Source organism: Trypanosoma melophagium (assembly GCF_022059095.1).
Source record: "Trypanosoma melophagium isolate St. Kilda chromosome Unknown ctg19segment0, whole genome shotgun sequence".
NCBI lineage: Eukaryota > Euglenozoa > Kinetoplastea > Trypanosomatida > Trypanosomatidae > Trypanosoma > Trypanosoma melophagium.
Genome location: NW_027125148.1, coordinates 63,652 through 89,449, shown reverse-complemented (window position 1 = coordinate 89,449; position 25,798 = coordinate 63,652). Strand labels below are relative to the sequence as shown.

The 25,798-nt window shown below is 46.4% G+C and overlaps 14 protein-coding genes across 15 annotated transcripts; 3 read left to right on the top strand and 11 right to left on the bottom strand.

Moving 5' to 3' along the window:
* Positions 1-349: 349 nt before the first annotated feature.
* On the bottom strand, positions 350-1,477 carry LSM04_004515 (uncharacterized protein; the record flags this gene model as incomplete). Its single annotated transcript, XM_067337674.1, has 2 exons — positions 350-1,254; positions 1,324-1,477. The coding sequence occupies 2 exons, from the start codon at positions 1,475-1,477 to the stop codon at positions 350-352; spliced, it is 1,059 nt and encodes a 352-aa protein (XP_067192883.1).
* A 17-nt stretch (positions 1,478-1,494) lies between these two features.
* On the bottom strand, positions 1,495-2,489 carry LSM04_007294 (uncharacterized protein; the record flags this gene model as incomplete). Of its 2 annotated transcripts, XM_067337672.1 has the most annotated exons (2): positions 1,495-1,990; positions 2,029-2,489. In XM_067337672.1, the coding sequence occupies 2 exons, from the start codon at positions 2,487-2,489 to the stop codon at positions 1,495-1,497; spliced, it is 957 nt and encodes a 318-aa protein (XP_067192931.1). The 2 variants fall into 2 exon arrangements, with proteins under 2 accessions (XP_067192931.1, XP_067192932.1); XM_067337673.1 differs by having other exon boundaries at positions 1,495-2,157.
* Positions 2,490-3,027: 538 nt separating this feature from the next.
* LSM04_004681 (uncharacterized protein) lies at positions 3,028-3,456 on the top strand (the record flags this gene model as incomplete). Its single annotated transcript, XM_067337671.1, has 1 exon — positions 3,028-3,456. One exon carries the CDS (start codon positions 3,028-3,030, stop codon positions 3,454-3,456), a length of 429 nt encoding a protein of 142 aa, XP_067192885.1.
* Positions 3,457-3,598: 142 nt separating this feature from the next.
* Positions 3,599-4,717, bottom strand: LSM04_001640 (Gcp-like domain; the record flags this gene model as incomplete). Its single annotated transcript, XM_067337670.1, has 1 exon — positions 3,599-4,717. One exon carries the CDS (start codon positions 4,715-4,717, stop codon positions 3,599-3,601), a length of 1,119 nt encoding a protein of 372 aa, XP_067192828.1.
* An 885-nt stretch (positions 4,718-5,602) lies between these two features.
* On the bottom strand, positions 5,603-7,957 carry LSM04_008579 (uncharacterized protein; the record flags this gene model as incomplete). Its single annotated transcript, XM_067337669.1, has 1 exon — positions 5,603-7,957. One exon carries the CDS (start codon positions 7,955-7,957, stop codon positions 5,603-5,605), a length of 2,355 nt encoding a protein of 784 aa, XP_067192965.1.
* Positions 7,958-9,063: 1,106 nt separating this feature from the next.
* LSM04_004155 (Gcp-like domain) lies at positions 9,064-10,182 on the bottom strand (the record flags this gene model as incomplete). Its single annotated transcript, XM_067337668.1, has 1 exon — positions 9,064-10,182. The coding sequence occupies one exon, from the start codon at positions 10,180-10,182 to the stop codon at positions 9,064-9,066; it is 1,119 nt and encodes a 372-aa protein (XP_067192880.1).
* Positions 10,183-11,009: 827 nt separating this feature from the next.
* Positions 11,010-11,267, bottom strand: LSM04_008821 (uncharacterized protein; the record flags this gene model as incomplete). The annotated part of the gene is made up of 1 exon (XM_067337667.1): positions 11,010-11,267. The coding sequence occupies one exon, from the start codon at positions 11,265-11,267 to the stop codon at positions 11,010-11,012; it is 258 nt and encodes an 85-aa protein (XP_067192970.1).
* A 423-nt stretch (positions 11,268-11,690) lies between these two features.
* On the bottom strand, positions 11,691-14,369 carry LSM04_006011 (uncharacterized protein; the record flags this gene model as incomplete). The annotated part of the gene is made up of 1 exon (XM_067337665.1): positions 11,691-14,369. One exon carries the CDS (start codon positions 14,367-14,369, stop codon positions 11,691-11,693), a length of 2,679 nt encoding a protein of 892 aa, XP_067192907.1.
* Positions 14,370-15,169: 800 nt separating this feature from the next.
* On the bottom strand, positions 15,170-16,789 carry LSM04_008173 (tRNA-dihydrouridine synthase; the record flags this gene model as incomplete). Its single annotated transcript, XM_067337664.1, has 1 exon — positions 15,170-16,789. The coding sequence occupies one exon, from the start codon at positions 16,787-16,789 to the stop codon at positions 15,170-15,172; it is 1,620 nt and encodes a 539-aa protein (XP_067192956.1).
* Positions 16,790-17,494: 705 nt separating this feature from the next.
* LSM04_007514 (Cytidine and deoxycytidylate deaminase domain) lies at positions 17,495-18,043 on the bottom strand (the record flags this gene model as incomplete). The annotated part of the gene is made up of 1 exon (XM_067337663.1): positions 17,495-18,043. The coding sequence occupies one exon, from the start codon at positions 18,041-18,043 to the stop codon at positions 17,495-17,497; it is 549 nt and encodes a 182-aa protein (XP_067192938.1).
* Positions 18,044-18,193: 150 nt separating this feature from the next.
* On the bottom strand, positions 18,194-19,429 carry LSM04_003330 (uncharacterized protein; the record flags this gene model as incomplete). The annotated part of the gene is made up of 1 exon (XM_067337662.1): positions 18,194-19,429. The coding sequence occupies one exon, from the start codon at positions 19,427-19,429 to the stop codon at positions 18,194-18,196; it is 1,236 nt and encodes a 411-aa protein (XP_067192859.1).
* A 219-nt stretch (positions 19,430-19,648) lies between these two features.
* LSM04_002770 (uncharacterized protein) lies at positions 19,649-20,320 on the bottom strand (the record flags this gene model as incomplete). The annotated part of the gene is made up of 1 exon (XM_067337661.1): positions 19,649-20,320. The coding sequence occupies one exon, from the start codon at positions 20,318-20,320 to the stop codon at positions 19,649-19,651; it is 672 nt and encodes a 223-aa protein (XP_067192845.1).
* A 739-nt stretch (positions 20,321-21,059) lies between these two features.
* LSM04_003479 (uncharacterized protein) lies at positions 21,060-21,575 on the top strand (the record flags this gene model as incomplete). The annotated part of the gene is made up of 1 exon (XM_067337660.1): positions 21,060-21,575. One exon carries the CDS (start codon positions 21,060-21,062, stop codon positions 21,573-21,575), a length of 516 nt encoding a protein of 171 aa, XP_067192864.1.
* Positions 21,576-22,719: 1,144 nt separating this feature from the next.
* LSM04_001025 (WD40 repeat) lies at positions 22,720-25,449 on the top strand (the record flags this gene model as incomplete). Its single annotated transcript, XM_067337659.1, has 1 exon — positions 22,720-25,449. One exon carries the CDS (start codon positions 22,720-22,722, stop codon positions 25,447-25,449), a length of 2,730 nt encoding a protein of 909 aa, XP_067192818.1.
* Positions 25,450-25,798: the final 349 nt, after the last annotated feature.

The following is a 25,798-nucleotide window of genomic DNA, read 5'->3' as shown; positions in this document are numbered from 1 at the left end:
TTCTAAAGCCCGTTTTGGCGATAACCGCCCCCAGGGCCTCCCAACGGGGGAGGGCCGAACGCCACACCGTTTGGCGGGGCCGCGGGCCCCAGAACACACACACACAGAGCGAAAGAAGGGAAAGGAAGGGACCGTTTGCGCTAAGCACGCGTAAAAGAAGAGAACTGCAGGATGGGCAGGCCCTCTTTGCCCGGCTCGTCAATAAATGCGGCGGGGGCGCGGCAGCACCACAGCAGCAGCTCCTCCGCCAGACGGCGAAGGTGGACCCAGCGGGCTGTCTCATCGCGTGGGCGCTTCTGCGTTTGCACTCCTTCTCTCTTTATCCTTGTGTCTGTTTCCTCTTTGATTTTCACGCCGCCAGGCCAACCGAGCACCCGCAGAAAACCCGCGGCTTTTGCCATGACGGGTGGCGCGCTCGGCAACCCCTTCCCCGTGCTGCTGTGGCTGCAATCGCGGCCTTTTCTGCTATGGTCTGCTCTGTGGCGCTGGCCCTCCTCGCGCCAAGTCGTCCAGGCCAAGGAATCCAGGGGTGACCCGGGCCGTTCGCAAGCTCCACCTCGGAGAGCAGCGCAACGCACCGCGCGCCACAACCCTCTGCCGCAAAAGCCGCGGCAGCTTTTCCACAAGCAATAACAACATCGGCTTCTTCCTGAAGGGCGCTCATCCTGCAGAGCGGGTCCTCGTGACTAAGCAACAGCACGCCTCCCACCTCCAACCAAGAGCGGCTGTCCAGCAATGCGGCGGCACCAGGGCGCTGCGGTTCAGCCGATGTCAATGTGAACAGGTGCCGGGGGTAGAAAAATCGCTGCAGTACGTGCCGGTGCGCCTCTGCCTCGCTTGTGGTGCCGCAGGCGTTCGGAAGGATGAGTGCCACGCGTTGCTCCCTAAGGGCTCGCCTTCCCGCTGGTGGCTTTGGAAGCGCGTCCTCTAAAGCAGCCCTCGCAGCTTCCAAGACAGGGAAGGCTTCTTCACCAATGAAGCGCCCGTCCCGCATCGCTCTTCGTTTGATCTCGTCCAACAGCTGTCTCCCACCCGGCAGCGGCGCGAGCGTGGCAAACAACGTCGCGCTAAAAACATTTCCACAAGCTATGTCTTCAAGTAGTCCTGGCGGCACGGCGGCGCAATGCGACAGTAAACCCTCCCCGCGTCCTGGGCCGCCTGGCGTGTCGTTTCTTCTGCCCCTCGCGCCAGAATTAGGCGAACGAGAGCGAGCTGCCAAACACTCGCGGGCATACTGAGCTCCAGCGCCGGCCCCTCAAGGGTCTGCCGCCACAGCCTTCCGAGCGCCGTGTGTGGGTGTCTCTCCTTTGCGGGCCCCGCTACCCGCATCGCGGAGCAAGCGGCATTCAATCAAGTTCGCGCAGGCCGCGTCACCCAAAGCGGTTCTAAGCGTTATCGCCGCAGCGCCGGCGCCTATGGCGTCGTCAGCAAGCCCCCCTTCCCCTCCTCGACCGCCATCGCCCTTCGCCTCCGGCATGCCCTCGCCAAGTTGGACTATGGAGATGGAAATCGGTGCTCCGTCGCCTTCCGCTTTTCCCTGTGGTTGCCAGCGCTCCGGGGCAGCCAGTCTTTCAGCAGGCTTGTGGCGGAGTATTCGTCCTCAACATCTTCCGAAAGAAGGCAAAGCCAAAGCGGAGCGGACGGGGTTTGTGGGGAGTCCTCCGCCTCAACCCACGCGGTGGAGGAGCCGACGCCGTCAATAAGATGCACTTCGTGGCCGCGAAGCGCCATATACACCTCAAATCGGTTCAAGCAACTATACGTTTCGAAAATGCAAAGAATCACCTGCTGGACCTGCGCCGGGAGCCCCTCATCACGCACAAGGCGGCGAAGAACCGTGCTGCGCAGCGCTCGAAATGCACGGGCGTAGAAAACCTCTGACGCCTCGGGTGGTTTGTATGCAATGCTCAAAACGTGCCACCCTCCCACATCTGCAACCCCCGTTCTTCCTCGATTTCCAAAACCGTTGGTTTCACAGTGGGTGCCTTTTCTGTAAAATTTAGTAGTCGCAGGTCTCCCTCGGAGGACCCTGGCAAGTCCCCCGTGTCGCTGCCGGGGTCGCTTTCGCACGAAAGCCAATTGCCAGAGGTCGCGCTGGCCTCTGCCGAAACACCTGCCTCCGGTGCTACGCGAAGAACTCGTCCAGCGAGAGAGCATAGCGTTTCACCATCGCACGCGCCACTGTCCGCAAGAACACCGCGGGGGCACGGCACTAGTGTGTATAGCGGAACGGCCTCGTCGTCCACCCCCGGCTCCGCGTCCAAGAAGGCCACAGTCGCGGTGCCGGCGCAGGCCTGGATGCCAGTGATTTCCGCAAGTGCATAATGCAGAGCCCTCGTGCGCCTCCGCTTCGGCGCGAATACAGCCGTGCCGACGGCAAAGCCGCCGCGGAGGCCGCGCAGATGCTGCGGTCCCCTTGCCGGCCCGTGGGTTGTCGCAGGGGCAGGGGATGGTTGGCGACCGCGCCGTCCCCGCATCCTTTCCTCCATACCGCTGAAATGCGCAAACCTTCAAGACAAAAACGACAACAACAAAAGAAAAGGAAAAAAAAAGCAAAAAACGAGAATAAAAGAGGCCATGAGGAGCGCGGCAGCGCGTATTGACATGCGCCGCCGAACGCAGCTTCCAAAGAAAGTGCTACTTGTGGAAAGGAAAAAAAAAAAAATCCGCACGCATTCACCCTTCACATGGCGCAAACCACACCGAATACAAGAAGGCGCCGCTTCAAACAACCCAATCCGTCCAGATGCGCCCGGGGTTCAAGGAGAAAAAAAAACCTCTCCGAAACTCGAGGCCACAAAACCAGCGTGTAGTGAGGCGGCCGCCCTGCCGTTGGCGCTTGCCTTCTCGACCCCGCCAGCGGAAAGCACGGGACCCCAGTCCTTTCTATCAGACCGCCTGATCCAGTAAAAAAAAAAAGAACTGCCACATCCCCCGAGAGAAAGGGGACTCGTGCGAGCGTTCCCGAAAGGGATTCGCGTTCTCCACACCCTGCCATTGCCCGCGTCGAACCCTACCACCGTTTCGATGGGGGAGTTGCCGTTCCATGTTGGACGGCGGGTGCCGGCGATGGCGGCCGCCACCCCGCCCACGTTAGCATTGGAAGGGGCGCGGGCAAACGAACGCTTCCTCGAACGATCGCCCCGCCATCATCTTCGAATGGCACCACCGGCGCCCCCGTTGAAGGAGCGCGGCCCCGCATTAAGGAAGCAGTGGCTTGAAGAACATTTCGCGCGACGTTGTTATGCCCCCCTTGATGCCCTGATGGTGTTGCGTTGTGAATCCTCTGCTCTTTATGTTTGCGCGTTCTTCTTCATGGGCAGGGTGGGCCGCCGCGGGTCTTTTGGGCAGCGGTATCAAATGTATTGTTTCCCTGAAGAACATCCTTCGCGGCGGTTTACATGTGTATATGTGTATGAAAAAGAAAAGAAGTTAAAAAGGAACATGATGCGCTGAAAGAAGTAAACAGCACCCTGCACGGCATCCCGCCGCCGCCACCCAAAAACCCCACTTGCGACCCCGCCGCATTGCACATGTGGATCGACCACCCACCTTTACTTCCTCTTCTTCCTTTGTCTGTGTTCATCCCAGTTTCCCATCACCGGCGCCATGACACATTCACCTCATCCGTGCGGAAGCGTTGCGTAATGGTAGCATTCGGCAGTGGAGTGAAGCCTCCGGCAAGGTACTCCAATAGACCAGCGTAGGCTATCATACAGCCGTTGTCGATACAGTAGCGCGCGTCCATGTCAAAGCAGCGACCTCCGCGAGACTCTGCCATCTCACGCATCATCTCCTGCAGGCGGACGTTACACCCAACCCCGCCAACGATAAGCACCTCACTCGACGCACACTGCGACATGGCGCGCTCCGTCACTTCCGCTAGCACGGCGAACATCGTTTCCTGCAGCGAGTAGCATATATCATCGATACCAAATGGCTCATCCACAGCGCACTGCACTCCATTCGGCAATGCACGTCGTTGCGCGGAAGAGGACGATGATTGGAGACACGGGCACTTATCCTTGTCCTTGAACTGCGGATGGTGCAGGAGCGCCCCTACAAAGGAAAGCAGTCCACTGAAGGACATATCCATCCCCTTCACAACATAGGGGAGCTCAATGAAGCGGGTGCCTCGCTTGGCACACTGCTCAATGTTGTACCCTGGAGCAGGGTCGTTGGATAGTCCAAGCAGGCGTGCCGTGCGGTCGAGGCAGTTCCCCACTGCGATATCAATCGTCTCGCCAAAGATACGATATCGGTGCTCCGCATAGGCGATGACCTGCGTGTTGCCACCGCTCACGTACAGCACCACCGGGTTCTCGCTCCCTGTTACTACACGGCCCATCTCGATATGCCCAATGCAGTGGTTTACGCCAACCAGAGGTACAGACCACAGCAGCGAGAGTGTCTTAGCCACAGTGCAACCAACTGCAAGTGGTGCTCCCATTCCTGGTCCCTTTGTGTAACAGATGACGCTGATATCAGAGGGTTGCGCATTGGCCGCCGCCAACGCAGCCTGCACAAGCTGGAGTATATGCTCCGTGTGGTGCTGCGCCGTCTCACGTGGTAAGAAGCCTGTTCCTGTTGGAGTGATGTACGTCCTACGCTCATTCGACAATACATTCCCCGCCTCATCAACAACCCCTACACCGATCTTGTTGGCACTACCCTCAATACCCAATGCTAGAGTTCGCCTGGCGCCCGGCCTAGCCATTTCCTCTAGGTGTTCGCCAATCCGTATGTGAGAATGCGTATATGTGGAAGTGTGTGTGTGTGTGTGTGCCACCGTACGTTTATTTACTTAATTTATGTCTGTGCAAATGTGTATGCTGATTCGCTGCCCCCACTTGATGGGAGCATGAGAAAAGAATGGAGAGAGAAGTCAGAAACAATGCTCATTTACCTTTCTAAGAGGCAGCACATTAAGAGGGAGAGATAGACAAAAAAAAAAAAAAAACGAAACAAAGAGGGAGCAAGAGCACAATACCAGAGGAAAAGTTGCATTCATTGTAGGCACCCCAACACATTAGATCCACAATGGTGGGCGTCCGTTATCTTTACTGTCTGTAGAAGTGTCACACTATGCGCATGCGTGGTGACACAGTGTGGCGCGGAAAGCAGCACGCTCCGCCTGACATCCTGGCGGGGCAGCACAGAAAGCAAACAATTCATCAACAGTCAGTCGTTGCGGAGTGATCACCACGTCGACTGGCAGGATGTAAGCACACAGTCCCTCCTGCACGCCAAGAAAGACATCACCAAGGTCAGCACATCACCAAGCACGTAGTGTTTTTTTATTGTTCCTCAGAGTCCGCAAAGAAGAAAGAATAAGGCGGGAAAAAACTTACAAAAGGAAAATGAGAAAATGCACCCTCATACTTGTATATGTTTTTTTATGTTCACATATGCGTGTATGCGCGTTTCGGTAACTCTGTACACTGTTCTTCTTACGCACACTTTAGCACTACACCACTCAAGTAAGAGAAAGTGCAACGTTATCTAGCTCTACTCATCTAGTATATCTGTTTCCTTTTCCTTTTCCTTCTTTGGTATCTTCACATGTTCCAAAACCCACAGAGAAAGGAAGGGACCGTTTGCGCTAAGCACGCGTAAAAGAAGAGAACTGCAGGATGGGCAGGCCCTCTTTGCCCGGCTCGTCAATAAATGCGGCGGGGGCGCGGCAGCACCACAGCAGCAGCTCCTCCGCCAGACGGCGAAGGTGGACCCAGCGGGCTGTCTCATCGCGTGGGCGCTTCTGCGTTTGCACTCCTTCTCTCTTTATCCTTGTGTCTGTTTCCTCTTTGATTTTCACGCCGCCAGGCCAACCGAGCACCCGCAGAAAACCCGCGGCTTTTGCCATGACGGGTGGCGCGCTCGGCAACCCCTTCCCCCGTGCTGCTGTGGCTGCAATCGCGGCCTTTTCTGCTATGGTCTGCTCTGTGGCGCTGGCCCTCCTCGCGCCAAGTCGTCCAGGCCAAGGAATCCAGGGGTGACCCGGGCCGTTCGCAAGCTCCACCTCGGAGAGCAGCGCAACGCACCGCGCGCCACAACCCTCTGCCGCAAAAGCCGCGGCAGCTTTTCCACAAGCAATAACAACATCGGCTTCTTCCTGAAGGGCGCTCATCCTGCAGAGCGGGTCCTCGTGACTAAGCAACAGCACGCCTCCCACCTCCAACCAAGAGCGGCTGTCCAGCAATGCGGCGGCACCAGGGCGCTGCGGTTCAGCCGATGTCAATGTGAACAGGTGCCGGGGGTAGAAAAATCGCTGCAGTACGTGCCGGTGCGCCTCTGCCTCGCTTGTGGTGCCGCAGGCGTTCGGAAGGATGAGTGCCACGCGTTGCTCCCTAAGGGCTCGCCTTCCCGCTGGTGGCTTTGGAAGCGCGTCCTCTAAAGCAGCCCTCGCAGCTTCCAAGACAGGGAAGGCTTCTTCACCAATGAAGCGCCCGTCCCGCATCGCTCTTCGTTTGATCTCGTCCAACAGCTGTCTCCCACCCGGCAGCGGCGCGAGCGTGGCAAACAACGTCGCGCTAAAAACATTTCCACAAGCTATGTCTTCAAGTAGTCCTGGCGGCACGGCGGCGCAATGCGACAGTAAACCCTCCCCCGCGTCCTGGGCCGCCTGGCGTGTCGTTTCTTCTGCCCCTCGCGCCAGAATTAGGCGAACGAGAGCGAGCTGCCAAACACTCGCGGGCATACTGAGCTCCAGCGCCGGCCCCTCAAGGGTCTGCCGCCACAGCCTTCCGAGCGCCGTGTGTGGGTGTCTCTCCTTTGCGGGCCCCCCGCTACCCGCATCGCGGAGCAAGCGGCATTCAATCAAGTTCGCGCAGGCCGCGTCACCCAAAGCGGTTCTAAGCGTTATCGCCGCAGCGCCGGCGCCTATGGCGTCGTCAGCAAGCCCCCCTTCCCCTCCTCGACCGCCATCGCCCTTCGCCTCCGGCATGCCCTCGCCAAGTTGGACTATGGAGATGGAAATCGGTGCTCCGTCGCCTTCCGCTTTTCCCTGTGGTTGCCAGCGCTCCGGGGGCAGCCAGTCTTTCAGCAGGCTTGTGGCGGAGTATTCGTCCTCAACATCTTCCGAAAGAAGGCAAAGCCAAAGCGGAGCGGACGGGGTTTGTGGGGAGTCCTCCGCCTCAACCCACGCGGTGGAGGAGCCGACGCCGTCAATAAGATGCACTTCGTGGCCGCGAAGCGCCATATACACCTCAAATCGGTTCAAGCAACTATACGTTTCGAAAATGCAAAGAATCACCTGCTGGACCTGCGCCGGGAGCCCCTCATCACGCACAAGGCGGCGAAGAACCGTGCTGCGCAGCGCTCGAAATGCACGGGCGTAGAAAACCTCTGACGCCTCGGGTGGTTTGTATGCAATGCTCAAAACGTGCCACCCTCCCACATCTGCAACCCCCCGTTCTTCCTCGATTTCCAAAACCGTTGGTTTCACAGTGGGTGCCTTTTCTGTAAAATTTAGTAGTCGCAGGTCTCCCTCGGAGGACCCTGGCAAGTCCCCCGTGTCGCTGCCGGGGTCGCTTTCGCACGAAAGCCAATTGCCAGAGGTCGCGCTGGCCTCTGCCGAAACACCTGCCTCCGGTGCTACGCGAAGAACTCGTCCAGCGAGAGAGCATAGCGTTTCACCATCGCACGCGCCACTGTCCGCAAGAACACCGCGGGGGCACGGCACTAGTGTGTATAGCGGAACGGCCTCGTCGTCCACCCCCGGCTCCGCGTCCAAGAAGGCCACAGTCGCGGTGCCGGCGCAGGCCTGGATGCCAGTGATTTCCGCAAGTGCATAATGCAGAGCCCTCGTGCGCCTCCGCTTCGGCGCGAATACAGCCGTGCCGACGGCAAAGCCGCCGCGGAGGCCGCGCAGATGCTGCGGTCCCCTTGCCGGCCCGTGGGTTGTCGCAGGGGCAGGGGATGGTTGGCGACCGCGCCGTCCCCGCATCCTTTCCTCCATACCGCTGAAATGCGCAAACCTTCAAGACAAAAACGACAACAACAAAAGAAAAGGAAAAAAAAAGCAAAAAACGAGAATAAAAGAGGCCATGAGGAGCGCGGCAGCGCGTATTGACATGCGCCGCCGAACGCAGCTTCCAAAGAAAGTGCTACTTGTGGAAAGGAAAAAAAAAATCCGCACGCATTCACCCTTCACATGGCGCAAACCACACCGAATACAAGAAGGCGCCGCTTCAAACAACCCAATCCGTCCAGATGCGCCCGGGGTTCAAGGAGAAAAAAAAACTTCTCCGAAACTCGAGGCCACAAAACCAGCGTGTAGTGAGGCGGCCGCCCTGCCGTTGGCGCTTGCCTTCTCGACCCCGCCAGCGGAAAGCACGGGACCCCAGTCCTTTCTATCAGACCGCCTGATCCAGTAAAAAAAAAAAGAACTGCCACATCCCCCGAGAGAAAGGGGACTCGTGCGAGCGTTCCCGAAAGGGATTCGCGTTCTCCACACCCTGCCATTGCCCGCGTCGAACCCTACCACCGTTTCGATGGGGGAGTTGCCGTTCCATGTTGGACGGCGGGTGCCGGCGATGGCGGCCGCCACCCCGCCCACGTTAGCATTGGAAGGGGCGCGGGCAAACGAACGCTTCCTCGAACGATCGCCCCGCCATCATCTTCGAATGGCACCACCGGCGCCCCCCGTTGAAGGAGCGCGGCCCCGCATTAAGGAAGCAGTGGCTTGAAGAACATTTCGCGCGACGTTGTTATGCCCCCCTTGATGCCCTGATGGTGTTGCGTTGTGAATCCTCTGCTCTTTATGTTTGCGCGTTCTTCTTCATGGCAGGGTGGGCCGCCGCGGGTCTTTTGGGCAGCGGTATCAAATGTATTGTTTCCCTGAAGAACATCCTTCGCGGCGGTTTACATGTGTATATGTGTATGAAAAAGAAAAGAAGTTAAAAAGGAACATGATGCGCTGAAAGAAGTAAACAGCACCCTGCACGGCATCCCGCCGCCGCCACCCAAAAACCCCACTTGCGACCCCGCCGCATTGCACATGTGGATCGACCACCCACCTTTACTTCCTCTTCTTCCTTTGTCTGTGTTCATCCCAGTTTCCCATCACCGGCGCCATGACACATTCACCTCATCCGTGCGGAAGCGTTGCGTAATGGTAGCATTCGGCAGTGGAGTGAAGCCTCCGGCAAGGTACTCCAATAGACCAGCGTAGGCTATCATACAGCCGTTGTCGATACAGTAGCGCGCGTCCATGTCAAAGCAGCGACCTCCGCGAGACTCTGCCATCTCACGCATCATCTCCTGCAGGCGGACGTTACACCCAACCCCGCCAACGATAAGCACCTCACTCGACGCACACTGCGACATGGCGCGCTCCGTCACTTCCGCTAGCACGGCGAACATCGTTTCCTGCAGCGAGTAGCATATATCATCGATACCAAATGGCTCATCCACAGCGCACTGCACTCCATTCGGCAATGCACGTCGTTGCGCGGAAGAGGACGATGATTGGAGACACGGGCACTTATCCTTGTCCTTGAACTGCGGATGGTGCAGGAGCGCCCCTACAAAGGAAAGCAGTCCACTGAAGGACATATCCATCCCCTTCACAACATAGGGGAGCTCAATGAAGCGGGTGCCTCGCTTGGCACACTGCTCAATGTTGTACCCTGGAGCAGGGTCGTTGGATAGTCCAAGCAGGCGTGCCGTGCGGTCGAGGCAGTTCCCCACTGCGATATCAATCGTCTCGCCAAAGATACGATATCGGTGCTCCGCATAGGCGATGACCTGCGTGTTGCCACCGCTCACGTACAGCACCACCGGGTTCTCGCTCCCTGTTACTACACGGCCCATCTCGATATGCCCAATGCAGTGGTTTACGCCAACCAGAGGTACAGACCACAGCAGCGAGAGTGTCTTAGCCACAGTGCAACCAACTGCAAGTGGTGCTCCCATTCCTGGTCCCTTTGTGTAACAGATGACGCTGATATCAGAGGGTTGCGCATTGGCCGCCGCCAACGCAGCCTGCACAAGCTGGAGTATATGCTCCGTGTGGTGCTGCGCCGTCTCACGTGGTAAGAAGCCTGTTCCTGTTGGAGTGATGTACGTCCTACGCTCATTCGACAATACATTCCCCGCCTCATCAACAACCCCTACACCGATCTTGTTGGCACTACCCTCAATACCCAATGCTAGAGTTCGCCTGGCGCCCGGCCTAGCCATTTCCTCTAGGTGTTCGCCAATCCGTATGTGAGAATGCGTATATGTGGAAGTGTGTGTGTGTGTGTGTGCCACCGTACGTTTATTTACTTAATTTATGTCTGTGCAAATGTGTATGCTGATTCGCTGCCCCCACTTGATGGGAGCATGAGAAAAGAATGGAGAGAAAAGTCAGAAACAATGCTCATTTACCTTTCTAAGAGGCAGCACATTAAGAGGGAGAGATAGACAAAAAAAAAAAAAAAACGAAACAAAGAGGGAGCAAGAGCACAATACCAGAGGAAAAGTTGCATTCATTGTAGGCACCCCAACACATTAGATCCACAATGGTGGGCGTCCGTTATCTTTACTGTCTGTAGAAGTGTCACACTATGCGCATGCGTGGTGACACAGTGTGGCGCGGAAAGCAGCACGCTCCGCCTGACATCCTGGCGGGGCAGCACAGAAAGCAAACAATTCATCAACAGTCAGTCGTTGCGGAGTGATCACCACGTCGACTGGCAGGATGTAAGCACACAGTCCCTCCTGCACGCCAAGAAAGACATCACCAAGGTCAGCACATCACCAAGCACGTAGTGTTTTTTTATTGTTCCTCAGAGTCCGCAAAGAAGAAAGAATAAGGCGGGAAAAAACTTACAAAAGGAAAATGAGAAAATGCACCCTCATACTTGTATATGTTTTTTTATGTTCACATATGCGTGTATGCGCGTTTCGGTAACTCTGTACACTGTTCTTCTTACGCACACTTTAGCACTACACCACTCAAGTAAGAGAAAGTGCAACGTTATCTGGATTCGCTTTTTGTAGTTATTAACTTCAATTTTTTTTGGTTAGATGCCGTCCTTCATACCGAGTTGGTAGCGGTTGGCGCCCAACGCAAGTCGTACCTTTGCTGCATACCTTTTTTGGCGTTCAGCATGTCCTTTGCGTCGTGATATGTTTGTGGATGCGGGTGAGTAGAGGGCAGTTACCATTTGGTAAGCACTAACTGGTCGCTCAGACGGTTCGGCGAATGCAGCTGAGTAACCAATTGAATGCGCCATGTACTGTCGCTGGAGTTGCGCTAAAATGGGGGTGTACCTTAACATTATTTTGTTGATAGAGTTAGCTCCTTGCACATATGCATTAAAGATAGTTAAAAAAAAGAATGCACATTTAATGGCATTTGTAGAATAAAAGGTAGAACTTCACACACACTCACACTAACTCACACAAAGAGATATTAGAGAAAGGAAACACTCAGTAACTGCTTTCTCATTTTTTTTTCTTCGCTCTTCTTTCTTGGGAGCAGAAACACAGAAAAAGGGATTGTTTGTTTTCTTATTGGCTCTAGCCAGACGCATTCTACTTGTTTTTTTTCTTTCAGGCAGTAGGAGAGTTGCAGAGACGCCCACACACAAAAAAAAATTGCAGTTGTTATTATTTTTTCGTTTCTTTCTATTCCTTTTCGTACTACATTTTGCAACGATATGTGTTGCTTTATATATATACATATATATATATATATATACCTAGTAATACTGTGGCTCAAATGCTGGTGGTTCCACCTCGTGCCGGCGACTAACGAATGAAATTGCAAGGCATGCTACCAAAAAAGGGATCAAAAAAGTAAACTTAATGCTCTCAAGAAAGTGCATGTTGAAACTTAACGCCACACTGTCCTCATACCTTTGTCCATTCGGCAATAACATAATAACAGAAACAGAGGCATACATTCTTTCCGGAGGAGTGTGCATTGTAATAGCGTACGTACCAGGGGCATCATACACTTTGTGATGTACTAAAACACGTGGACCAATGGTGATAGTGAGGCCATACCTTCGTTTTACCGCAGGACCACGTCGCATATCGTGAATTGTGACTAAAAGCGTAAAAGTGTCACCACGAACATCGCGTGCTGCACGACTACTGGGATGAATAAAAACACCAACGTATCCTTCTGAAGCAGTGTAACCATTGGTAGATTTTACTCGGCTGATCCACGCCTTTAAGGGATGATAGCTTGCCTGTGTCTCAAAGACCATGATGCTTCCACTGAGTGTACTCACAATAAGATCCAGTTTACCATTTCCAGTCATATCATCAGCAAGCACCATTGCAGAAGATTTTTCATTTATGTCAATACCGTCTACACAACCGGTGGTGCCACTTACAATGTATAGAACACCATCGTGAGAAGGAACAACAAGGTGCAAGCCCTTCTCATTTTCTTTCATTCCCACAGTTGTTTTGTTAAGATTTACTGGTAGTGGAGGTGCGACAATGGGACCCTCTGCTGAGAGCGGAAAGTTTGGTAATGCTGTACCATCACTACCTCGTACAGCATAAATCAGACCTGAAGATGTACCAAATGCAAGATCAAGGTTTCCATCACCGTCAATATCACCAAATGTTATGTAATCTGTTACTGCTCCATGGAAAGATTTACCCCAGAGTTTTTTACCTTTAGATGTGTAACAGGCAACATATCCACTTGCATCACCGGCACAGATATCAAGTGTACCATCACCGTCAACATCTTCCATAGATGCCCCTGCTGTTATTGTACTACCCATCCACACTGGCCATCCATTCAGCTCTTTTCCTTGTCCTGTAAAGCCAAAAATAGCACCAGCTGTTGTAGTTACATAAATCTCTTGTTGTTTGTCTTCATTGGGATTGGCGATTACTGGAGATGATAGCGCGTAAGCTGGATTTGTGTCATTCTTGGATGTTAGGTGCAGTACCTGTAGCCACTTTACTTCACCAGTAACCAAATTTACAACCATGATAGCATCTGCCACGTAGTCATCCATATCGATATCGGATGGGAGTAGATCTGCCTTTTCACCTTCATATGACTTGGGATCAAAGAAAAAACTGAGATGCAAGACCACATCAAGATCTCCGTTACCATCTACATCCACAATAACTGGTGTAGACATAATATGAGGATCAACAGCTACCTCATCTTCTGCCACCTCCGCAGCTGATGGGCTTCGCATATTATAAAATTTAAAAGCATCCCTTTCACCCTCATAGTTTACACTACTTTTATACAACTCCGGGTGATATAATAGATCCATTGAGGCCTTTGCTTCTCGACTGAGCCAACCGTCCGTGCCAATTCCGTGGGGGTCTCCTGGATTTTCATTCTCAACGGGTTCATCTGCGCCATCAAAATCATCAAGACCATCCAATTCAAGATTGTCATCATCATCATCATCATCAGCAGCAGCAGCACCATCAAAAGCTTTGTTACCCACAACATTCTCATTGTGAGCCTTCTTGTCATCTCCAGGGGGAAATGGACCATCATCATTAACTCCATCTTTTTCACGTATTCCTGCAAGTTTACGAACAGGTTCATCGTCTCCAGGAAAATCTCTTTCATTTTCTCTATCAAGATTGTCACCTCTTTTTTCTGACACTGTTTCTACAGGTCCATAGGGACTATTTTGTTTCGTATTATAAGTACCATTGTTGCGCATCTGAGTGTATCGATGTGTGATGTCGAGCATTCGTCTTGCACGTATAACTTGACGTAACCATTCTTCTGATTTTTCTGTCTGTTTTAACTTAAAATTCACAGCATTATCGCTGGTAAGGTTTTTTTTCATCCAATTTTTCTTTATGGGTAATGATGGGACTTGAACCGCCCCACGAGCTTTCCCATCATCTCCGAATACCATTAGTTCACCAGTGTACATGGCGATAAGCCATTCTGTCTTACCATCACCGTCCATGTCAACAGGGAGTGGACTGGCATACGACTTAAAATTTGGATGAACAAATGGAAAACCAGCTACGTCCTCGCCATTAGATCCATCAAGAGCTTCCAGATACTGTGTATACGTTGGTACAAGGATCTCCTTATTTCCATCGTGACTAAGGTCAACGATACGCGGTGTGGCGAACACGCTACTTCCAACTCGAGCTGCCCATTCCAAATGCACACCAGATCGACAGAGATTTGGTGCACTTCCATTTGAAGCAACAGGAAATATTTCAGGGGCAAGATTTTCTTCTGGTATCATTGGTCTTTTGGGAGCTTTGTTGCCCAATGGCTGACTCCACCTAACAGGGACTGCGTTTACAGCAACAATCATTATCAAATGAAAAATTAAAGAGATTGTCATTGTCATATTTGCGACGGTACGTCTCCGTGACCCACTATCTACACGTCTGAGAGAGTACGTGTAAGGTCTCATTATTGAAATGCTTTTTACTCCTATTCTGAAAAATTAAAAAAGGAAAAGACAAGGGGAACAACAACAACAAGAAAAAAAACTATGTTGTAGAAAAAAATAAATAAATTGTGAAATTCAAATAATAATAATAATAATAATAATAATAATAATAATAATAATAATAATAATAATAATAATAATAATAATATAGTTCTCCCAACACATATTCTAAAAAATAGAGTCTATGAATCATCCTTTCATTTCACCCATATGTTGGAATAAAGAAGAGTAAACATGTGTCAATTACTCTTTTTACGGCTTGATGAATCACACCGGCAGAGGTCATCATCTTTTTCACATTCAAGCTAGAGAAACATCATTATGGTGAGCTACTACTACTAGGGAAAAACTATAAAAGAAAGAAAAAAAACCACATACCCAACAATAGGAACATTTAGACGGGAACAACAAAAAAAAGAGAGTGTTAGTTCGTCTTATACCCATCACTTTTCTTTCATTTACCTACCTTTCTTTTTTACGCCTTCTATCGATCCATTTCATTGTCAATCACGCATTATCCTCACACCAACACACACACACACACACATGTAATAAACGCAGAGATATCGAGATGTAGATGAAAGTGCGTACATACGTGTTCGCTAATGATGAGTAAGTGGGTGTATGAGTGGGCATTTGTGAGCGAAACGCTACCTCCATTAGCTACTACCACTTCTCACCTTCAAAAGTTACAAAAGCACAGAAAAATAACAAACACAGCGTAATGTTGCACAACATCAACTCTTTCTCAGTAACTGTCATCACCCTTCAACATTCATGTCTATTTCATTTATTGACCCGCTATTAGCGTAGCTATTACTCTTGTGTTTAGGAGTGAACTCGAATTTATCACCTGCAGGACCTAGCAGCATCTCACTGATGCGAATCCAATCCACTGCGCTATCACTTGCCATAAGAGTCTCCAACTCATTTCGGCCCTCATAAAAAGGTGGTCTCTCATTAATGCGTTGTGGTAGACGTTCGAGAAGTCCAACAGGGACATAGCGACACAAGAAAGAAAGCCACTCACAAAGAAAGCGTCTTGTGGTTAAAACTCCCCTCTCGTCTGATCCCCAATGTGACAAACCATAATCACAAAAACGTCGTAATATTTCGAAACGTTCATGACTACTTATATCTTTAGACTGTTCCATCTTGATCTCTTCAAAAATCCATGGTTTGATAAGTGCTCCTCTACCAATCATGTATGAGTTAACATGCGGACATTGTTCGTGACGCTCTACAACATCCTCCCAGGAGAATATGTCTCCATTACCAATTATAGGCAGGTTTGTTCGTGTAGCACAAGCATCAACATAAGGCCAATTTGCCAACTTTGTGTACCGTTGCTTACGGGATCGACCATGTATAGTGACGGCTGAAGTTCCCCAGCCTTCATATTCTCCAATGTGTTTGTGTAGTAGTGGGGCATCTTCATCAGGTCCAATACGACATTTTATAGTAACCGGTTTTGCCTGATTCTGTGCAAGTGACTGCACAACTTCTTTTAATCGATTTCCTTTACGTTCCCATAGACCACAACCACAACCTGAAACCACAATTTTATCAACAGGACAACCACAGTTGATATCAACAAAATCATATGAAAAGCCAGATGTTTCGATAGCCTGTGCCCAAGTCAAAGCATCTTGAGGTCTAGAAACAGCTATTTGGATACCAAAAATATCTTCTGATTCATGACGACGCAATAATGACCACTCACTTTTTTGTAGACGGTTAAGATTATACACAAGAGCCATTTCGCCCACTGTTATGTCAGCACCATAAGTCTTGCATACACGACGAAACGGGAGATTACCAACAGTTGTAAGGGGTGCTAAAACAAGTTTGTTAGTAAACATTTTTTTACGCCGTGCTTGATTCTCACGTAATGCTTCTTCAGTATTGCTTGCATGAACCGTATCACTATTTCTCGTGGCAATATGATTATCATGGTGTTGTGCCATATTATCAGTAATACTGCTGTTCAACTCCGAAGTGGCTGTATCCCCATTTTCTTTTAATGCTTCGGTTGATGTAACTTTATCCTTTTTCTCATCACGTGTTCGTTTACCCCCAACGTTATGCTTTCGTACTACAGCTTTAATACGTTGCAAGACCTCACCATGAAAAAAGTTTGATTCTCCGTCAAAAGTTGGGCGCTGTGTACCTTCAACAGCAGAGGAACGCCGTCGTTCAGCTCCCTTATTCATTCCCCTCGTTCGGCCTTCAGCATCAAGACTAACACGTATCGGCGCAGGACGAAGATACTCTACCTTTACCGCACAGATACCTCGCGTTGGCACTGAATCTGCACTTTCGCAAGGTTTAACGGACGGAGGTGCATCTGTAGCAGCAGTGCATACGGTTGAGTTGTCCATCAAGTCGTTCTTTGCAATTGCTGCAATCCCCTGAGCACCTTTTTTTTTCTCTGGTAAAGGAACGAGTCTTCAGGAGATGACACCATGTGCGTGAAAAAAAAAAAGAGAGAGAGAGAAAGAAAGATCAAGGATTCGAATACGCAGTTGATACAAAAGAATAATATATTGAATAAACTATATACACACAATAATAATAATAATAATAATAATAATAATAATAATAATAATAATAATAATAATTACATCGGTAATAAGATAAAAAAGAGGATTGAATAATAAAAAGACCCCATTTTCGTTTTCTCCATTCTATTCTCACAATTCGTCGCATTTGACGCTTTCCGATACGAGGGAAAAGAGTTTAGGCAGGGTAATGGTGCAGTCCCAAGCGCAACGTTCACTACTCTTCTCACTGGAGATATCTCTTCTCCACCTACCTTCAACACGAAAAAAAGATTGATAATAACAATAATGATAAAGAAAGGCAAGCAAAGATATAGAACCCAGAAAGAGGAAGATAATCAAAAGGAATAATCAAACACTTCTCCGGAAGGTTTTCTATTAATAGGACCGAGATTTGCTTTTCACTTTTCCTTGACAGAAACACCATTTCTAGAGGCACAAGTAAGAGACCACGCACCTGATTCAGAGTCATGTGAGTAAAAATTCAAGAAAAAAAAAAGAAGAAACCACCATAAATTCACTACGTTATTTACGATTTTCAGTTAGCTCCTCCACTTCTTCTGCTAGTTGAGATACATTCATGCCAATGTTTGAGGGTCCAAATTTAAGAGGAATAAGGTCGCATAGTTTTACCAGTTTTGCATGCACCCTGTCAAGTGCAACAAGAAGGACAATAAATCCTTCATAGTTATTCGAAAGGTCAGCAACTTCAACAAGCCACTGTCGGCAAAAGCCACACGGTGGTGTGAGGGTGTCAGATGGAGGATTCCCAGCGTTCAAGTTCTTATTGCGTCCGTAAATTGCAACTGCTTCAGCGGTGCGGTGCCCGTTAGAATTACCCTTTACAATAGCGCATACCTCTGCACAACATCCTTTTAGAGTACAATTCTCATAGTTACAACCTGTAGTGATACTGCGATCCTTGTGAAGCAGGGCAGCCCCTACAGCAAAGTTAGAATAGGGACAATAGGCATTTCGATGGGCATCTATGGCTCGTTGTGCAAGCTGTTGTAGCTCAGCTGGAAGCTGCGTTAAAGGCAGCAGAGTATTTAGCTTTGTGAGTGAAGAAAACATATCCTTCCTGTTGGGTACTCCTCATAGGAAAATCAAAGAGCAAGGTAATACTATGATGGTTATAAAAAAAAAAAACTTCAAACAAGCAAAATAACCTCTTAATGTTTTCCTCAGAATTTTCTTTTTCCCTTTAAATCCAGAGATTTACCACTACACACTTAAGGCCCCATCTGAGGGCTTTAACCCCAAACGCCTCAAATTATGCCAGTATGCTTTACAGAAACACATAAGAAACCCTTCAATTATCTTCACTGTGACAAAAAATGAAGTAACAGGTTCTGATAGTGGAGTCATGTTTTTAATAAGCTGTAGTTGATCACTGACAGCAGCTTCTGCATTCAACCATAAAATAGTTGCATCTTTTCTTTCAAGGGATGCTGCCTTCTCCACTCTTCCTGCGCTACATGGGTTTAACATTTGGCAAAGTCCCCAGAATGACAATCCATATAACTCGCTAACCATCAGGTCCTCGTACAGTTCTTTTACCGCCTCAATACCAAAACCCTTCTGAGACAAATATTCTTTACTTTCCTTATCATTCCATCTTCTATTTTCCCCTTTTAAAAATACGGAATAATGTTCACATGGAACTGATAGAGGTGCATTATCCTCTATGCATTTTGTAGATAATGGAAGGTGTTCATCATAAATATTACAACAAGAACCCTTCCTACAATTGAGTTCCAAGGTTGATTGTTCTTCTCTAGCTTCCTGACCTCCAATATGAGCTACTGAAGAGTTTTCTTTTGCATTACCAAATAGTTCACTCGTTACCATGGTATTAGATTCATCAGGGTTAGGAAGCAAAGGCAATGAAGAAACAATAGATTTCAAAGAAGAACTTTTAGTATCAGTAGAATGAAGCAACTTCAATACCCAATGTGTAAAATATTCTCTAGATTCTAGAGTATCTACATTTTCATCCCTTTCTGATATAATTCCCTCACTAATTCCATTCTCTCTCTTTTGCGACTCCATGCAGCACATATACCAACAACGTAGTACCGATTGACCCCTCAATACATCTATTACATCGTCTATGGATACTTCTTTTGGAACTGCCTCCATTGACCAAGAAATAAACTGTTGCAAATCATCATAAGAGAAGAGTCCATCTTTATCATTATCCAATACGAATAAAAGTGGTAAATGATGAAGATCTACAGTAGAAAGAGTTTCTGGTAAGAAGGTAGTAATCTCACGCAAATCATTGATAGTGAAAAGAAAGGAGTCCAATAAACCCAACGACTGGGAAGATGAGAAATGTTCAATTTCCTTTATATTACATTCCTGATATGGATGACCATTCCCGTGATCGTTTTGCTCAACATACCGTCTACAAGCTCTTTCAACAGACTTTAGAGCAAATGAAGACGCCTGTCCCATTCTACACCTCTCTGTACCAACAAAAGACAAAAGAAAAAAAACCAACAAAAAAAAAATAACCACGTCAAGAATAACAACAACAACAACAACAACAACAAAAAAAAAAAAACAATGAAAAAAAGAGATAGCAAATCTCCTGACCCCAGTTCCTCCATCTTCCTTTTCCTTTTCATTTCCAACGAAGCACATATATAACGAAGAAAACTGCACCGCTCTGCGTCACTTTTTCTTTACTACTCTCAGAACAATAATAATGATAATACCCATCAGTATGAGGACTGAGAAACAAATAATAATCTTGTCTGTCATCATACGTCGAATAAAAGCATTGAGTTCCTTTTTAGCTCGATTAACATCTGAATCGAGCTCATCCAAGTTCTCATTTACTCGCTGTATCTGTTCGGTTTGGACTCGAAGTGTTGTTGCAGCACCTGTTCCCACAGTCTCTGTTTCAGTCAGTAATCGCTCTGTCATAGCTAATGACTCCAATGTAGAACCTTGAATGGTATTTATACGCGCAGCTGCAGCTCTGGCTCCATCTTTTCCATCATTTTTTTGTGGGACTGAAGACCAACCATAGTTTGCGTTAGATACACTGGGTAAAACATTTTCTACTCTTTTGGACTGAAGTTCTTCTTTTAGTTGATTGATGGTGCGAAGGTGCGTTTGAACACTTTTTTCATAGATCTTTTGCTCGTTTCCTTCTAAAAGCCGTACTTCAACCTTAAACTGATGATACGTTTTATGTAGTCTCTTCATGTAATCTTGAGCTTTGTTGTATTTTTCAAGCCTGGCATCGGCGGTTGTTGCAGAGTCCAATCCGTGAAGAAGATTTCTAACCTGTTCTTCAAGACTCTTTAGTTCTTCATCGTAAATAGCAGCATCAGACATTTTGAAAGGTTTTTTGTTTTGTTTCCCCCCCTTGGAAAAAAAAAAAAAAACACCCAACGTCGGCACGCCTATCCGTCTGAATGGTGCCACGCTAAGAAAAGGGAAAAACAGAAAAACATGGGAAGTAGAGAACCAAAAAAGGAAAAAAAAAATCAACGACACCAGCAAACCAGATAACACGCAGCACGCCACAAAAAAAAAAAAGGAACCGCCAATAGAGTGAAACAACCCGATCGCCTTCCTTTCATCACGAGGGGCGCCGGGTCAAAACGAACGTCTCCACCGAAACCCGCGCAGGGGAACCAGGAAACCCGACGCTCCCCAAGGCCGCCCCCTGCGCCCCGCCAGCGCCGGAAATCCGAGGGACGCCCCGCCAGGGGAGCCTCCGGGGACGCGGGCGGGGCGCCGGGCCCCTCCCTTTCTCCGTTTTTGTTTTTTTCGGGGTTGGTGGCCCATTTTTTTTGCGGGGCGGGTCGGGTTCGGTAGTCTCTGGGGTTCCTCTTTGGCCGCCTGTGGTTGCTTTTTGTTTTCCGCGTCTTCGGGGTTCCGGTACCGCCGGGATTTTTGGAAGTGTGTGTATTTTTTCGTTTTGTTTTGTAGTTGGGTGTGGTGTGGTGTGTGTGTGTGTGTGCGTGTGTGTGTTTTCACATTTTTTTATTGCCTTATTGCGCTTGTGTTTTGTTTTTCTTTTTTATCTGTTTCGTATTCCCTTAAAAAGGTGACTGTATGAATGAGGTTGATGCAAAATGGCATTTCTAGGGAATCGCGCCCTATTATACTAAAATCTGAGAAATATATCTCCAATAATGAAGTCAAACCCCTGTATGAGGAAAAAAAGTCATATACACGAATACCTTCAGATATATCTGATCACTCAGATCCTCATCTACCATGGCCTAAGGATGGGGAAAAGCATTTGGGATATAAATATACCAAATCTACCCAGACGGAGGAGAATAATAATTTGCTGTCTACAACTTTAAAGGAAACAGAGATAAAAGTTGTAAATTCTTTTACTTTGGATTTTTTGGACGAAGCAATTCAGAAAAATGGAAAGACATTGTTACGACTTCAGATTATGGCAAAACGGGATTTTATACCTTTGATGTCACCATCTCGTGATGAATGTATAAAAAAAAAACAGGGGCCCTCCTCCTGTATATCACGATTATCAGAAATTGCACTCTGCACTTCTTACCTCAATACGAAGAAGGGAGAGCGATTACCAGTTTGCTTCCTTGGGAAAGCTGAATAAACTCATATTTAAAGCGGAATAAGGAGAATAAATTGATATCGTCTCTCTTTTACATGATCACTATCTTTACTGGTTTACTGAATGTGGAGGTTTCATGAAAATACTTAGCATATTAACTTTAGGGTAGAAAAATTTCTCATTTTTCTTTTATTCTGTGCGAACCCAATAGGAGTGAAGATTACTAAATAAATAAATAAATAAATAAATAAATAAATAAATAAATAAATAAATATATATATATATATATATATATATATATATTAAAGTTTTCTTTTCTTTTTTCTTCTGTTGTTATCGTCAGCTCGGAGTACTTCTCTCCCAGATTGTTTCCCTTCTTTTTTTTTTGTGGGTGGGGGATGGTGTGAAGTGGAAGACGAGGGTAATGCTAATCTGTTCTTGAATTGCTTCCCTCTAAAGTAAGCACGCACGGTTCTAAAAAAAAAAAAAACGTTTCTTCTATTTTATAGACTAATTGATCCTCTCTTCGAGAAAATGAGCGAAAATACCCCCGGAACTTTCTCCCCTGGTTATTTGTCCATCTAATGTTGTTGGAATCGAACGTGGGAAAAAGGTTGCTTACTGAGTTATGGTTTGAGTTCTGTATTGTTGGAGAAAACAAAGAAATAAAAAAAAACGAGTGGGCGCACAAATCTGTTCTGGTGACATCTAGTTAGCTCAAAAAAGGAATGATATGCAAAACTTTCTTTTTACTGTAGTTTACAAGATGATTATATATTGTTGCGTTCTGTTGTTTGTATAGCAGTCTGAGAAGATCTTTTTTTTTCCCCAAGGTATTGAATCTGTTTATTAGTGTAAACAGATACATTTTACTAAGTTGAGGATCCTTTGATTTCTGCTTCCTTTGCTTCTTTACTGTTGTTCATATTATTTTCGTTTCATTATTTATATACAGTGATTGCCGAGAGGGGGAAAGAACAAATAAATGCTTCTATTGTGTGCTTGTTTTTTTTTCTTTTCAATTTGTGATAATAAAAATCTTTGGTGTAGTATTCTTTGGAAGGTATCTGGGTTTTCAATTTACTAACTATTTTTGGTATATCTTTCTTGTTTTGTTTTTTTCATTTTTTCATTTTTCTTCCATATAAAGAGTGATACGACGTCAGAAGGGGACTCCCAATTCCCTATGGAAGGAAATGCAGTTTTGCTTGAGGCAAGGTCGCCATATATCGCTATGGATACCAGGGAAACTATGCGTGGAAAGAGAGATTCATTTATAAAAAAAACAAAACAGTTTCAACTTAGTGGTGATATAACTTGTTTGTGTTCTGTAGACTTAACGGTATGGATAGGTGAGAAATCAGGCAAGGTAACTGTCCTAGATGAGAGCACAGGTGATGTCATAACTGTTCTCTCAAAATCAAGAGATGTACCTATAAGTGTAATGTGTGTTGCCAGAGGATACGTCTGGGTTGGATATAGTGATGGTGTTTTGCGTGTTTACCATGCAATATCTAAGGAACTAGTTAATCAGACGCATACGCACAGTGATAATATTACAGATATTGTTACTGCTCCAAATTCTGACGTTGTATATTCTTCTTCGCTTGACTCTAATATACGTTATTGGAATACAAATATTTTTGGGAATAATAACGCTGGATTGTTAGGTCGCTGTGGCAACGCAGTACGATCTCTTGCACTTTTTAATAACAGACTTTTCTCTGGTGGTGACGACTCTCGAATAATTGTATGGAATACCACAAGTAAAGAATCTGAACACGTTTTGGAAGTTCATTCTGCTCCAGTTTTAACTCTTCTGGTTTTTCGTTCTCAACTATGGAGTGGCGCTGCTGATGGAACTGTATGTATATGGAATTTAAATGATGTTCTTAGTGACGCTCCAGAATGTGTTCACATGATTACAAATCCACATGAGGGTTCTGTTACAAGTTTGAAAACTGTAGGATTAAAAGTTTGGTCTGTATCAGCAGGGCAAATTTACGTTTGGAATCCCTCATCATTTGAATTAGAGATGCATTGTCGCTTAGGTAAAGATAAAAATATTACTTTAAATATGATGGAGACAGTTACACAAGTAGTTTCCAGTAAGACATGGATCAGCTACAGGGAAAGTGGTGATATTAGCATTCTTCAGAGTGATGATACTTTATCGAGAGAGCTCGGGGAAAATCAAGAGAATTTTTTAGAAGCACGAGAAAAAGAAGAGCTTATTATTAAATTACTACAAAGAGAAAAAGCCTTGTCTGATGAGATTGAAATCTTACAACTACAACTTGCCGAACTAAAATGTCAACAAGAAGAGAGATCAAATGTTGATCTTCTTAAGGAAAGTAAAAAAAGAGACAATAGAGGATTTGAATCTTCTTCTCCCATCTTAACTTCAAATTTACCAACTACCTCAAGTAAAATTATTGATGACAATACCGATACCTCAAATATTAAAAATAAAACTTATAGGCAGGCTTTGAATAATATTTTTTCCGATGATGAACATCTAAAGGGTTTGGAAATGAAAAATTCTGTTCGCAGATATGTAGTGGTTGATGCATGGGTATTACTTGAAAAATTAAATTCCCTCCGTGAAGAGGTAGGAAAACTCATAGAATCTGATAAAGTTGTGAGTGAAAATAGTTGTTTGTATTTTACTGTAAAAGATGGTTCACCACCTCTTCCAATCGGTTCTATTGCTCTTGATGAGCTTACTGAGAAGGAACGTGAGGAAATAAAAAACATTTGTGGTTGCTTAAATCCACCTTTTGTAGTACCTCTTATATCTAAACTTAACAGTATGAATGCCAAACAAAATCTTAGGCGTATTATTAGAAGAGTTCGTCTGAACCATTGTGTACCTTCCTCTGCACCCCCCAATCTTAAAAATATTATTTATGACTTTGTTAACAGTATTTATTTATTTAATGATAAATCGAATGATATCTTTTCAGGATCTATGCATACAGACGATATTGGCTACCCCCCAATATCATTTTACCTAAATGACATTCTTCATAATATAACTACAGAGGTTCAACGTGGCTTAAAAAATAAGCAATTACCGTTTGACTTCAATGGTATCCATGGAAAGAGAACAGTTCCATTATCTCGAGTAGGAGCTCCTATTGAATCAGATAAATCTTCGCCATTGCACATGAAAAGTCACGTGAAGAATTATGGTGGACCAGAGGTATATCAGATAGATAAAAAACATTTATTTGCAGAAGGGTTTCCTGATGATTTTGAAGCGAATGAACTGCATTCTATTAATAGTAACCAGAATGGAGAAGTCTCTAAAATTTTAGAACAAATTTACAAAGTTAAGCGTCTTGTGGTGGAATCTGCTGCTCATTCTTCGTCACGTAGTATTCAGGCTTGTACCATGGATCTTTTTCCATCTCTTTCAGTGAAGAATTTTTCTTCTCCTTTAAACGAGTTGACTGAATTAGGTAAAATATCCTGCAAACTTGTGAAACGATTGTGTCATGTAGTAGAAAAAATAGAGGTAGAACTAGGAGAGCAGAAAAAGATGGACTCGATAAAAGAAAAAGGGATATCTACACCTACAGCTGAGTTATCAGAGAATACGTACGATCAAACTCTCGGATTATTTTCCTTACTTAGCCAAATGCATGAAAATGATGAAGTTATTCACGAACTTCTTTTTCAATGTGTTTTAAATGAAAGTAGACGAATTGCAATTCAGTACGGACGACTTATGGATGCATTGCTCTTACGTCATCAACCTTTTCTACGACCTTCTATTTCCTGGGATGATATACAAGAGGAATACAGTCATCCTTCTTCTTCTTCAGATTTTTTCATACTGGAAGCGTTGCATGCTTACAACGCACTTGTGGAAAAGGTTCACACTATGGAAGAGGCTTTCTTTGGGGTTTGATTTCGTATATGGGTACGGGGGTGGGTGGGGAAGCATCTATATTTATATTTTTTTGGTAGAAAGAGTGACTTCCCCACAAAAGAAAAAAAAAATGATAGATTTTTCTTATTTTCTTTTCGGTTTCAGACTCGTTGGAAATGTTATTGTCGTATTAACAAATTATTATTATTATTATTATTATTATTATTATTATTATTATTATTATTATTATTATTATTATTATTATTATTAGTATTTTCTCTTACTTCTTGTTTTTTTTTCCCATTTCCTGTGAAGAGAGATTTTCTTCAGATACACAAGTAAACCTAGCCACTGAAACACAGGCACAAACAGTTTGTCATACCCACTT